At 36.2% G+C, this 14,434-nt stretch overlaps 1 protein-coding gene across 4 annotated transcripts in view; it reads right to left on the bottom strand.

The window, feature by feature from the left end:
* The window catches only part of LOC127840917 (cytosol aminopeptidase-like), a 47,251-nt gene that overhangs the window by 19,248 nt on the left and 13,569 nt on the right, over window positions 1–14,434 (bottom strand). For all 4 annotated transcript variants that reach the window (XM_052369382.1, XM_052369380.1, XM_052369381.1 and 1 more), the window contains exons 2-7: window positions 10,658–10,785; window positions 7,065–7,225; window positions 4,553–4,621; window positions 2,696–2,822; window positions 1,627–1,791; window positions 18–176 (exon numbers count right to left, since the gene is read on the bottom strand). In XM_052369382.1, the coding sequence (XP_052225342.1) occupies window positions 18–176; window positions 1,627–1,791; window positions 2,696–2,822; window positions 4,553–4,621; window positions 7,065–7,225; window positions 10,658–10,785 (809 nt within the window). The remainder of the gene's footprint in view (window positions 1–17; window positions 177–1,626; window positions 1,792–2,695; window positions 2,823–4,552; window positions 4,622–7,064; window positions 7,226–10,657; window positions 10,786–14,434) is intronic.

The raw sequence follows: 14,434 nt of genomic DNA, 5'->3' as shown, positions 1-14,434 counted from the left end.
AATAAATTACACCATACCTGTCGAAGGTGATCCCCTTGCCGACAAGAGCAAGAGGTTTGTCCATCTTGCAGTGGGGATGTTTGTAGACGACCTCCAGGAAGTATGGAGGCTCGTTTGACCCCTGGGCCACGGCAAGGAACGAGTTCATCTTCTCACCTTCAATCCACTTCTTGTCCCTAATGTAAACATTTATATCAATGTATTTGAGCCTCAATTTACATGAATGTATTGCATCCTCAATTTATATGAATAAAGTTCGCTATCAATTTATATAATTGTTTTTTTTTCACCCTTAAAGTGATATTATGAGCATTTTTCACTGTTGAATTGAGCTGAAGGAATTAACAGGTCAAAAGAGTTAGTTAAAACGTGGTTACTGACCAACTATCTGCAACACATCTTGCTACCAGTTTTTTATAAAAATATATTTTATATTCGATATTTTACGTGACTGGTGAGTCCTGTAAGCCGAAATGATCCGTAAAACAAAATTGTGTCTTTGTGTCGTATGAACGAATCTGCACTAAAACTAAATTTAGTATCACATCATACATGCATGATCAGTTGTCAAACGAAAGTACAGTTGATCTTCAAATGCATATTTTTCTCTTTCCGGGATATTGTTTTAGTATGTTAATACTGCATTAACAAATACATGTATATAAAGTGTATATGAAGTGAAAACACCAAACATAAACAATGATTGCGATATATAATGGTTGCGATAGACACCTATAAACTGTTAGATGCCCATAATATCATTTTAATTAATATGAATGTATGTCACCCTTAATTTATATCAATGTGTTTCACCCTCAATTTATATAAATGAACTTCATCCTAGATTAATATGACTGTTTTTCACCTTTAATTTACACGAATGTATTTCACCCTAAATAAATATAAATGTATTACACCCTAGTTAACATGAATGTATTTCACCCTCTTTTAATATTAATGTATTTCACCCTCAATTTACATGAATGTATTCCACCCTCAATCTATGTGCATGCATTTCACCCACTAATTATATGAATGTGTTTTACCCTCAATCTATTTCTTGCCACTGAGGTACATGTAAATATTAATTTATTTGTTGGAAATGTGAGGATTTCATCAGCATTTGGGGAAATATTCCATATAAGCCTGTGCACTCTTCACAGGCTTATTAGTGACAGCACTTTTCACTTTAATGGACATTTTGGTTCAAAAGAGGTTTATTCTAACTGAAAATTCATTTTAGGTTCAAAGTGTTCTCACTGATTAGACAGTGCGGACTGCTTATGGTTTAACATATAAATGTATCTTCTCGCCCTTGAATTACCCTAAGCTATTGATTACCATGACTGCATTTGTCAGAAATCATTTGTTACAGACATGTATTAAAGCAATTAGAATAATTGAACATCATTACATTTTAACGCATTCTCCACAGCTTATCATTTCATCTTTTTTTTTTACCACATTTATGTAGCGCCGTTTTCATACCGTTAGTGCCTTCAGAGGCGCTTTACATTTTTTCCCTCTTCTCAAACTTAAATAGTAGATTTTCAAAAGTACAATTTAGTGAGACATCTTTGCAACAAAAACGTATTAAACTGTAATATTGAATAGCTCCATCCTCACCTGACAACAACCTTGACATTCTGCCTTCCTGAGAACTTCTCCTGGACTTTTTCCGCAAACAGTCGAGGGGTGAGCTTGTTGGACGGCATCTCCATCAGATGCCTCGCAAAGTTCTGACCCTCCGCCTTCGCCTTGCCCCTCGCCCACAACGCCTTGATCCTATCACTGGAAAATGTTGTTGATTTTATAAGCCACACAATGGCATGCCATTTAATGCTAATGTGTTTTTTTAGAATAGCTGTATACAAGTATATTGGTTCTTCCTGATTTGAACTTATTTCACTAAATGAAGTTCTTTGATTTTCTATTTGTTCTGCTAAGATTACTTATTAGTTAAGGGGTATAAATGTGTATGCCATTTAAGACACTGGTATATTAAGGCCTGCAATTTTCATGTTAAAATATGTCTATAGACGATCAGCTGGTTTGTGCAGAAATGGGTCTGAAATATGAGGCCAGAGTAGCTCCAGACCAGCTAATATGTTTGCCAGGAGCTACCTTGTCCACTAATGAGCCCAAACTTTATGTGACTTTAAAGCAGACATGTTAGCTCCAGACTGGCCTGTGAAAAAGCACATATATATATTAATGTTTATACCAAATTTACTGAGAATATCTTATTTTCTTTTTTTGAAATTACAATATTAAATATTATATATTTTTATTCAGTCACCTGAACATCAAACCTCTGGTGAAAATAAAAAATACTTGCATTTTTCCCCACATTGCCCTTTATATGAATACCTTAAATTTAAACATAGCTTGCAAGTTGACATTTCGGACAATACAGGGACAAAATAGCTTTCCTTTCCTTCAATAATTCAAAGTTGAAACTTTAGTAGCATCAGCATGAAAGAAAACTTGTTGAAGTAAAATAATATTATGCATTACATCTCAGGGCTTCCCATGGCCCAAAGTTTTCTATAGCCAAATGTACCTCACTCTTGCAAAAATCTTGTCATTCTGGCTATTTTACGGAGAAATAATTTAGCCAAATATAGATTTCTTTAACCAAATGTGTTAAAAACTATAGCCCCTGATGATTGCTATGATACTACACCACACATACACTGATCCAACTTCCGACGATCCCACGTGAGACGTGAGGCAGGTCAGGTTAACAGGTTTCTTCCTCTTTTCAGGATCCTTAAGCTCGTCATACTCAAACAGGGCCAGGTACCCACCCTCTGCAGCAGCTGTAACACACAGAGATTTTCAAACAGGGTCTGGTACCCACCTTCTGCAGCAGCTGTAACACACAGACATATTCAAACAGTGCCTGGTACCCACCTTCTGCAGCAGCTGTAACACACAGACATATTCAAACAGGCCCAGGTACCCACCCTCTGCAGCAGCTGTAACACACAGACATACTCAAACAGGGCCAGGTACCCACCATCTGCAGCAGCTGTAACACACAGACATACTCAAACAGGGCCAGGTACCCACCATCTGCAGCAGCTGTAACACACAGACATACTCAAACAGGGCCAGGTACCCATCATCTGCAGCAGCTGTAACACACAGACATACTCAAACAGGGCCAGGTACCCACCATCTGCAGCAGCTGTAACACACAGACATACTCAAACAGGGCCAGATACCCACCCTCTGCAGCAGCTGTCAAGGGATACATATTTGTGGTTGCTTTTAAGCATTGAGAGTAGATTTTGAACATTTTGCTGTTGCATTATCTATTGTTGTATGTAAGGAAAGAGTAAGATAATCATCACAAAAGTGTACATGATTAAAGGCTCGTTACTCTTTAGCTGGGCAAGCAAAATACTAAAGATGGTTGCCCGTACCAATTGTAAAAAGCTAGTTTCTATCCTTGCTGTAGCACACAGACACAAAATGTGTGTACATAGCATCTCAGACTGTTGATACATGTACTGTAACAAATGTAATCAAGATGATGAAGACAGAAGTCGTGATGGTGTACTGGATATGGTGTCTGCATAGCCACCTGGAGGTCAAGGGTTCAATCAAAACATTTGGAGCGTTCTTTACATCCTCAGCAAGGACGATAAGTACTGGTTTTACCCCAAAAATGGACTCAAGTGCATTTCAATCAGCTTTAGGCTTTAAATATGTTTAAACCAAACAGGGTGTGTAGTGTCACTGAGTGTTGACACTACATGTATTACACATGTATTCAAGATCATTATATAGTTATGTCTGGAATTTTTGACCACATAACTGTCAATTATTTTTTTCCACTTAAGTGCCTGGATGTAATTCATTCACGAAACCACTACGCAGGCATTGAAACAATCACATAGAGACAGTGATTTAAACCTAATAGTGAATACAGGGAAATTATTTAAATCCATTGTAATAGCGATTTCAGTAAAATGCCTGACAGGTTGTTATTGAATTCAGGGAAATTATTAGAGCCCCCCCCCCCTCAATCCCATCATTAAAAAAAAATACAACACACAGACGGGGTGCTTTTTTCTTGATAGTGGTGACAACTTTAAATGAAGACAGTGATTTTTAAGAATATTTATCATTGCAAGTCTACCCCATTCCAGATTAACAGAAAAATATTCACATACTCTGTGTCATATGCCGCATTTTGTTACCCATGTTGAGTTTAATGTGATGGTAAGATGTACCACTTAGTTGTAAGAAAAGAAGTACATGAAGACTAAAATTTACCTCAGTACATATATAAGGTTAAGGCCTTACAAATTTAAATCAGCTCAAAGATTTGCTGAAATGGCCATAACAAATCTTATCACTGTCTTATCATGAACATTAAATACCATGTTAATAATATTTTGAAACCATTAATTAATCAGTTGAATGGACTTACTTGTTAAAAACTCTTTTTAAACCAAATAGTAATTATGATTGTTCTGACAAATTTAACCATGCAACCATTTTAAGTAATATTTACCGACGCATAAAAAAAACAAGTTACCTTCAGCCATAAGACACGGATCAACCTCCAGCTCGACCTCCCCAACGGAACGTAAGGCTCGCACTCCACCTTTTAAAAAGCAATCACAACATTATATAAGCCTTATTCTGGGAAAACAGGGCTTAATGCATGTGTTGATCCAGATCGAGTCCTCACAGGCTTATCAGGAACGACACTTTCTGCTTTTATGGAATTTTTCTCTTAAGGGAAATGTCTCCTAAACAGAAATAAAGTTTAGTTGGAAAATGTTGTCCCTGATTAAAGTTTGCAAACTGAACAGGCTTATCTGGAAAGACCATTTTACGCACATATATTAACCCCATTTTACGCACATATATTAACCCCATTTTACGCACATATATTAACACCATTTTACGCACATATTTTAACCCCATTTTCCCCAAAACCAGGCTCATATAATTGAGTGCATGTGAAGGGCAATCCAAACACATTCCAGTTCTGCCAAACATCTTAACTTTAATGCCAATGTATGTTTTGAATCTTTATTGTCATACGACATCTTGACTTTTACCTATGGGTTGTTACAAATGACAAATTAAGTCTACAATGTGAGATCCGGAGGTTACTTTATTTCAACAGGGTACACTTCAACAGGTCAATTATTTTAGCAATTTATTGATTAATTTAAAAAGATTAAGGCAAATCAAATCATCGTCACCAAATATGCCCATTCAAAGGTCCCCATAAAATATATATGTTACGAATGTATTTAGTTGTAGAAGAAATGATGGCAAAGAAAAACATAAAGTTTCTTGAAAAACTTTGTACTCACGGACACACAGAGTGCAAACCATAAGTCCAAATGACAAAATTAAGTCTACAATCAATTGAATAATTGATAAGCCACTCACAATATCAGCTCAATAGGTTATGCAATCTGTATTTGTTACTATACTTGATCAGATCATCCAATACAATTTTTTGGACACAACTGCTTTCATTGTCAATTGTTAACAGGTCAATTACTTTTTTTTTAGCAATAAAAATTCGTATTGCATTCAATTGAAATTTAAAAAAAATTAAGGCTTAACATCTGAAAATGGCATCGTACACGAATTTCTTAAACATATATCGCCCATTGCAAATTGGATTATCCACATAAAATATGTATACTGTTATCGATACGATTGTTTATATTGTAGTTGGTATGTATTATAGTATGTTTTTTTTTATATGAAGTAAATGAGCTCAGAACCTATAAGACTATTGTCAAGCAATAATTATGGTCCACTACCAGTGAAACTCCACCATTTTCAGCAGTATTTCTAGTCTATTTGTTGCCATAGCAACCAGAATTCTTGACATAGAAAACAAAATTAAATGACGTGCAAAATCTCCATATTGCCAATTATCCATGTTTCAAGTTTCATGAAAAAATATGAAGAACTATAAAAGTTATCGCAGGATCGTCCTTTTTCAGCAATATTTCTTGTCTATTTGTTGCCATAGCAACCAATATTCTTGACGTAGGAACAAAACGAAATGTGGTGCATAAACTTCATATTGCAATCTTTCCATGTTTAAAGTTTCATGAAAAAATATGAAGAACTTTAAAAGTTATCACAGGATCCAGAAAAGTGTGACAAACTCACGGACACACAGAGTGCAAACCATAAGTCCCCACCGGTTTCACCGGTAGGGCACAATAATGACAACAAGAAACATGGCAATGCTATAAAACACAGTATACAACATGCATCATATTAATCTTATTCAATTAAAATAATTGTGCAATCTTAAGATAAGCTACACACTCACAATATCAGCTCAATACCTCCTTTCAAACAACAGTTTTTCTTTAGTGCTTCATGCAATCTGATTGGTTACTATACTTGATCGAGATATTACTACCACAAACATTATGACCATTATCCAATACAATTTTTCTGGACACAACTGCTTTCATTGATGCCTCCAGTTTGGTAGACACCACCTGTCCCCTCCCAGGTGCATAACAGGCACTTTTTCAATGGCATATATGTGGCATGTTCTGAGACTTTTGGTACTAATTCGGCAAAAGTCATAATGAGAAAAACTCATTTGAAATGACGTCAAGCAATTTGCGATGAAAATTTGATTAATTTACTCTCGTTTGTCAAAAATTTGCGCGAAAAGTATTACATTAACAATAATGTAAACTGGCTCATGTTTAAACGACGTTAATTCTTAATGAATTGGCTGCCTTTGACCTACAATTAACAATTTCTTTCATATGGATTATTCCCCTTTTAAAACGTATGCCATTCAGTAATTAACAAAACAACTTGAACGATTTGATACAGATTTCGATATCGATAATTGTCATAAATGTATTGTTTCAGTGTGAATTTTACTGGGTTTATATAGACCAAAGCAATTTAACAATTACATTATGTTTAAAACGTTTATTTGTGGATAATGTCGGATAAATGGGTCCGCATTGAAATTAATATGATATTATATATTATCATATTTGCATATTTTTTATTTCCCATATTTGTAAAGTAAATACCAGCCACTGCAGCCCTGATGTTGTCCCATCCCTCTTCAATCTGTTCCGCCTCATTGAACTTGGCCCCTTTCTTTCCAAGACAGCAGATAGCGGTCGTATCGTAGCCAGGTATCACACTGAACAGTGTTCGACTGGAACCAGCCTTCAAATCCCTTCCAGCACTGCAATGTATGTTGCAAGATTTTCTGGCCTTTTCCTGGTCATTTTTTAAAACATGCAATTTGGGGATTGGGATTTTTTCTAAAAGTTCACTGACTTGTAATTTTTTTAAAAAATATAATTTTGTATTATTATTCAAATTAATAGAACAAACACATATTCATTTTAGTTATAGATTTTGTTACATGTCATTGAATAAAATAGAGATAAAACAATAATTGGACACTTATTTGATTTCTTTTTCAAATAATGAATTTTTGTAATGAATTGAGATTTTTTTAAATCACTTCCCATTGGGAATGAGTCCATTTTATGTACCTATGTACGGCTGGAAAAGGCCTAGTTTTATATTAGGACCAGGATGTTTTGCTATAGTATTGTGACCAAAATATTTAAAAACAAGAGCACCGCCTTGCGGGTGCAGACCGCTCATCTATTTTTCTTTTTAAAAGTAGAGGGACCTATCTCAATTTCAATCACAAAGAAGGGAGGGGTGGAGTGGAGAGGGGTGCATAGTGTGGGTGTGTGGTCATTTATTACATTATCTTACAAAAATGCAAAAAAAATTATTTTTTTTTTGGGGGGGGGGGGGGGAATTCTTGGGTGGGATGGTTGGACGGTCAAAAATAAAATAATAAACATAAATTTTTGTGTTTTTTAACCATGTTTAAAAAAATAATTTTTGTTTGGGGGGGGGGGGTGGGAGTATAATGTAAGAGTGTGGTGGTCATTTATTAGATGATCTTTAAAAAAATATAATGGGGGCGGGATTCGGGAGGGAGGGGGCTTGGGGGATGGTTTGGGTTGAGGCTATTGTGGTATGTCAGGTAAGAGTTGTTTTGTAAAAGTATCAATCAAATCTAAACATAAATAAAGAAGTTATGGCAATTTTAGCAAAATTTAATAATTTGACATTGAGAGTCAAGGTCATTCAAAGGTCAAGGTAAAATTCAACTTGCCAGGTACAGTACCCTCATGATAGCATGAAAGTATTTGAAGTTTGAAAGCAATAGCCTCCATTATAGTAAAGTGCATCTAAACACAAAATTTAACCATATATTCAAAATAACCAAGTCAAAAAAGGGCCATAATTACGTAAAAATGACAACCAGAGTTATGCAACTTGTCCTTTACTGTCCCCTTTTGATAGTTTGCGAGTGTTCCAAGTATGAAAGCACTATCTATGATCGTAAGTAAGTGTACCAAGTTTGAATACAATAGCATTGACACTATATGAGAAACGTGGACCTAAACGCAAAACTTAACCAGACCGAGGTGAGGACAATAGCTCATAATTAAAAAAATAAATAAATAGATGAGCTAACAAGAGCGCCGCATGACGGAGCAATATACGCCCGATTCGTGTGCCATTGGAGATGATACACTGATGATTGATGTATTTGTTTTGGAAATAAGCAATATACCCCCATACCACTTTGACGCAGGATAAAAAGTTGTTTAAAAGTTTCGGATGAATACAATTTGAATTAGAGTCCGGACAAAGTGGCGCCGTTGAAAATGCACTAATTGACCCCATGACCTAGTTCTTGACCCGACATGACCCATATTCGAACTTGACCTAGATATCAACTAGATGCAACTACTGACCAAGTTTGGTAAAGATCGGATGAATACAATTTGAATAAGAGTCCGGACAAAGTGGCGCTGTTGAAAATGGACTAATTGACCCTATGACCTAGTTTTTTACCTGGCATGACCCATATTCGAACTTGGCCTAGATATCAACTAGATGCAACTACTGACCAAGTTTGGTGAAGATAAGATTTATACAATTTGAATTAGAGTCCGGACAAAGTAAAATGCACTAATTGACCCTTTGACCTAGTTTTTGACCCAGCATGACCCATATTCGGACTTGACCTAGATATCAACTAGATGCAACTACTGACCAAGTTTGGTGAAGATCGGATGAATACAATTTGAATTAGAGTCCGGACAAAGTGGGGCCGTTGAAAATGCACTAATTGACCCTATGACCTAGTTTTTGACCCGGCATGACCCATATTCGAACTTGGCCTATATATCAACTAGATGCAACTGCTGACCAAGTTTGGTGAAGATCGGATGAATACAATTTGAAATAGAGTCCGGACAAAGTGGCCCCTTTGAAAATGCACTTATTGACCCTATGACCTAGTTTTTGACCCGGCATGACCCATATTCGAACTTGGCCTAGATATCAACTAGATGCAACTGCTGACCAAGTTTGGTGAAGATCGGATGAATACAATTTGAATTAGAGTCCGGACAAAGTGATGCCTTCCGCCCGCCGCCCGCCCGCCCGCCAAGGGGTTTCACATAATACGTCCCGTATTTTATACGGGCGCATAAAAATGGCTGTGTTTGGAAATATAGACTTAAATTGTCCACCCTGTTTTGAAAATCAACTGCCGACTTCAACATAATGAAACCCTTGTTTGTGTTCTGCTTTGTTGGCAGATTGTTTGTTTTATATTACTTTTAAGAGTGTTGAAGTTTGTTTGGTTTAAAAAACAAAACGCTCTAAAGAATTTAACATATAATTATAAGTGAAACAAGAGCTGTCTCCATTGGAAGACATATGCCCCTGAAAAACACTTGTTCGAAACCTAAACGCAGTTTTCATAACCTAAATGCGGACCTTAAGTCAAGGTCAAAGGGGTCAACATTTTTGTGGGTATGGTCCATATACACATGCATACCAAATATGAAGGTTACATCTGAAGCGACATAGAAGTTACGAGCATTTTTCGAAACCTAAAAGCAAAAGTGTGACAGACAAACGGACAGTGCACTATATGCCCACCTTCAAGGGCATAAAAAAAGATAATACATTTGATCTAAAACTAAAAAATGAGTGTGATTTGTTTGAAAAGTCATAGAATACTAGCAAAGAATTATTTCAAATCATATTCATGTCTGAAATACAATACGAGACCAACAAAATAAATCTGTCTTTTATCATGAATTCATTGAAATTGCCTTTGCAAAAAGTAAAGTAACATTAAATGATGATAATGGGAGTATAATGTTTTATAGGCCTTCAGACAGATGAGCACAATCTATACATGTATATCAAGTTAGAGAGTTACATTTGACAACTCAGAGTGCTTTTTAGGTTAAAATTTGGGGCCATAAGTTGGTCCTATTCCAATGGTCAAAAAGTTAATAATCGTTTCAAATGATTGCCTAAAATTCCCTATATGTTTACCCCCCAAAAGAATCAATGAAATGCATAATTAAGTTAATTCCCCTATGCAGCTAAATGTGATGAACCTTGGTAAATATAATATTGAACACATTTATTCCCAATTTTAAAGCAAAAATAAAATACATACATTTGCCAATTTCATTCACAACAACACTATTTTACCAATCTCAATGGCCCCTGCCCCAATCCTGAATTGGTGAAAAAAAAACAACCTGCAACTTACACCTGGAGAACTTTGGCAAGTTGTCCTTCACTCAGAGAATTGAAGTGTGCTGCTGATGGACTACTGGTTACATCAATCGCTCCATCCTTTGTCTCAGGCTCATACACACCCAACACAAGACCTTTGTTCTGCAAAAACAGACAGGTTTGTAATAGTTTATTAACACAAATACAAAAACAATTAAACTTCTGGTGACAGATGTGTACATTTTAAAATATTTTACAACTTTGCCAATGAAACTTTTTCAGTAATTACTATTTACAGTGGAGCCAATTATGGTTTGAATGCATGTGCTAAAATATACCAATTGAAACGCACGAATTTGGTAATTTGGTAACATAATTTTTTTACAACATTAATGAAACAGACATCGATTTAGCAGATTGCAAAAAAAATCACATGAAGTACATGTACCATAAGTGATATCTAGGATATTGATTAGTAAACACATATTTTTTAGCTTGGATGTTTTCGGAGAAAACCCGAGGTATTGTCATAGCCAGCTCGTCGTCTGCCGTCCGCCGTGATAAAACCTTAACATTGGCTCTAAAATCAAAGTGCTTCCACCTACAACTTTGAAACTTCATATGTAGATGCACCTTGATGAGTTCTACACGCCACACCCATTTTTGGGTAACTATATTAAAGGTTAAGGTCACTGTGACCTTTAAAAAAAAAAAAATTGACAAGCTTTCATTTATTCAAAACTGCATCCGCAGCCGAGCGTTGGCACCCGTTATGCAGTGCTCTTGTTTATGATAAATAATCAAGAAAGTAAAAAAAATGTTCAACAAATAAAAATCATCATCAGCCCAAACTTAAATACAGTCGAAACTGACCAAACGGCCACCTGATTTTAACGGTCACCTGCAGACAACGGTTAGTCTGGATTCTCCCGACGAAAATCACTCTATATTACACATGAGAATAACGGTCACCTGTCCATAACGGCCAACAGCCACTATATTCCACTCCGAAATTCATTTTTGAACTGAAAACAACGGTCACGCGTCAGTTGTCTCGAGTCGTGAAAATTAAAGACACAGAACATCACTTGTCCGTCTATTTTGTTGTAAAGCATCTGTTAGCGGTAATTGCCTTTGATATTATAAAAGCGGCCCGCTGCGAGAAAACAAATAATAGGGTGTTGAGAAGGTTTGTTTTCCGAAAGTCATAACGGCCAAAGGCCAATATATTCCACTCCAAAATACATGTTTGAACTGAAAACAACGATCACACGTCAGTCATTTCGAGTCGCAAAAATTAAGAACAAAAACAAAACAGGTGCACATAACAATGACAATGTGTATAAGTAGCAATTATAGGCTGCATTAATATCCACAAAACATGAGCGCGTGAAGAAGTCAATAAATCTTTATAGCTGATAAGGTGTTAAAAACAACACTTAGCTGGCGAGTGTTGTTATAAGAAGGCGATAAAAGGATTTGTGATCGTCTATTCAGGAAAAATGTACACTGAATTGCAACTTGTATAACAAACTATATATTTTTAACAAGATTTTGGCTTCTTTTTTCTTTAAAATTAGAACAATACAGATATAACGTACTGTCAGTTTATAACAGCGAATCCGCTTTTATAATTGTTCGGAAGTGACGTCAATGACACGCGACAATCTTTATTTAAAAATACATTCAAATTAATGTAATACGAACTGTCGTTATGACAAGAATCTACTTTTTAGACTTGTTTGGTCGCGACGTCAATGGCACGTGAAAGCTTTATTTACGAATGAACGAGATGCATGAATAAACAATTATATAAGCGTTGATAAAGTGATTGCTTTAGTTTAACAATATGAAATAAAATCAATTTATAAGACATTATTCTGAATTAATCAATGTAAGTTAATTATGTTATTATGCTTAGTTATCGGCAATGAGCCTTTGTTTCACACTGCAAACGACTGGGTGGGGCAACGATGCAGCAATACTACCAACTGACCAACCATCTAAAAATTGTGATCTGAAAACAACTGTCACCTGTGAACAACGGTCACTTTGGTCATTTCCCTTGACTGGCCGCTGTTCTCAGGTTTGACTGTATTGACAATTATTGTTATTTTAAAGATCTCGTTATTTCGTTTTAGGTGATTGGTGTTTTAAGCGATATTAGGCGATTGAAGGTTTTATTAAAAGTTATATAAGGTGATTTGTGTTTAAAGGATAGTTCTAGTAGGCATTTGGTGTTTAAAATAAAGCTCATAAAATAAAGCAACAATTGCAGACTTTCCGTGAAATTCTAGTCGAGTCACCCTCTGGGCCAACCCCTGAATGACATGCCTTAAAAAGCTTCTGTATAATCAGTATTGTCATAAATGTAAATTAATCAATTAATCAACTGAAGGAAGACCCAAATCTCAACAGGAGGGTCTTACTTGCAGGGCCCTCGAAATTCGGCCCCATTCCCCCCTTTAATAGTATACTTTTTCCCTTATTTCAGCTAAAAAATTCCCCCTCCAATTTTTTTTTTCTTTTACTTTTACACCTATGTTGCCAGCAGTTATCATGCTATTAATCTTTGATCAAATGTATATTTATGTAAATTACATTAAAATATAGCAATTTTAAGGGTTGAATGGTTGGTGAAAAGATCTTCTCAAATTCCCAGTTTCGCCGAAAACGATGCGAAATTCCCCACTCTAAAGGCCCCAGCCCCAATCCCCCAAAGTGAAGCAAGGGCCCTGGCTTGATTTAATAGCCCAGTAATGGTATTCATGACAGGGGTTTTTTTTAGAAAAAGGGGAAGACGCTGGACGCTGGGTAAAAGGGGAAAATCGAGCGCGAAAAAGACATATTTGGGGAAAAAATAAAAACTGTTCATTTCAATGTCTATAACTCGCCTACAGACTTCAGGTTTTTTTTTAGAAAAAGAGACATGTCTCTGACCTTTTTGTTCTTAAACACATGAACAAGTATGATATTAAAGTCAAAGTCTGCCGATTGTCTACTTTCACTTTCACAATAATCCGACAGTATTAATCGATGTTGATTACATGTACCTCCGAATCCTGCTGGGTTTCAACGATTTTTGATGATTCATTCTTAAAAAATGCGTCAACGCAATTAATATTTTCCGAGTCCGAACGTTTTATTTTGTTCGTGTATGAACGCCAATTGTGAGACTTTTTTTTCTGTTTTAACGTTTATACCCATCTTGGCTTTCACATAACCCGGATGAAAACTCGACTGGTTTTCGGTAATTAATTGACGAATCACCCTTCTCGCGCAAGACCGGAATCCAGTAAAATAGTCACATGATTAATACGATTAGTTGCCCGGTTTCCATGACGTAATTTAAGAGCTATATATAGAATCACTGGGATTCCCAGATTTGAGTGTTCGTCGGGAGAGAGAGAGAGCGAGATCGTTGTACATGGTACAAATAGGATAAGTGTCGACTTCCCAAAAGAAAGAAAAAAACATTTCTTTGAGGGTAAAATATTATATTTTGGTGAAAAATTATATTTTTGGAGGGGAAATGGTAGTTTTAGGGGAAAAATTCTGGTAGGGGAAGACGCCGATTATCGGCGTCACTTTCTTAGTAAAAAAAACCCCTGCATGAGAACTATGTCGTGTTTAATTTATTGGGGGTGAAACGTCTGCAGTATAACTAAAATGGGGGGAAAACGTCTGGGGAGGAAACGTCTGGGTGGGGGGGGGGGAGGGGGGGGGGGGGGACGTCCGGAAACCTTTTAACTGCACACTTAATCCGAACAATTTATATCCGAAATACACTAGCCCTTGGGGACCTTGAGTA

The sequence above is a fragment of the Dreissena polymorpha genome, chromosome 8, assembly GCF_020536995.1.
Source record: "Dreissena polymorpha isolate Duluth1 chromosome 8, UMN_Dpol_1.0, whole genome shotgun sequence".
In the NCBI taxonomy this organism is placed as follows: Eukaryota; Metazoa; Mollusca; class Bivalvia; order Myida; family Dreissenidae; genus Dreissena; species Dreissena polymorpha.
Note: the sequence above shows the minus strand (reverse complement) of the source record. Positions and strands in the feature narration are given on the sequence as shown.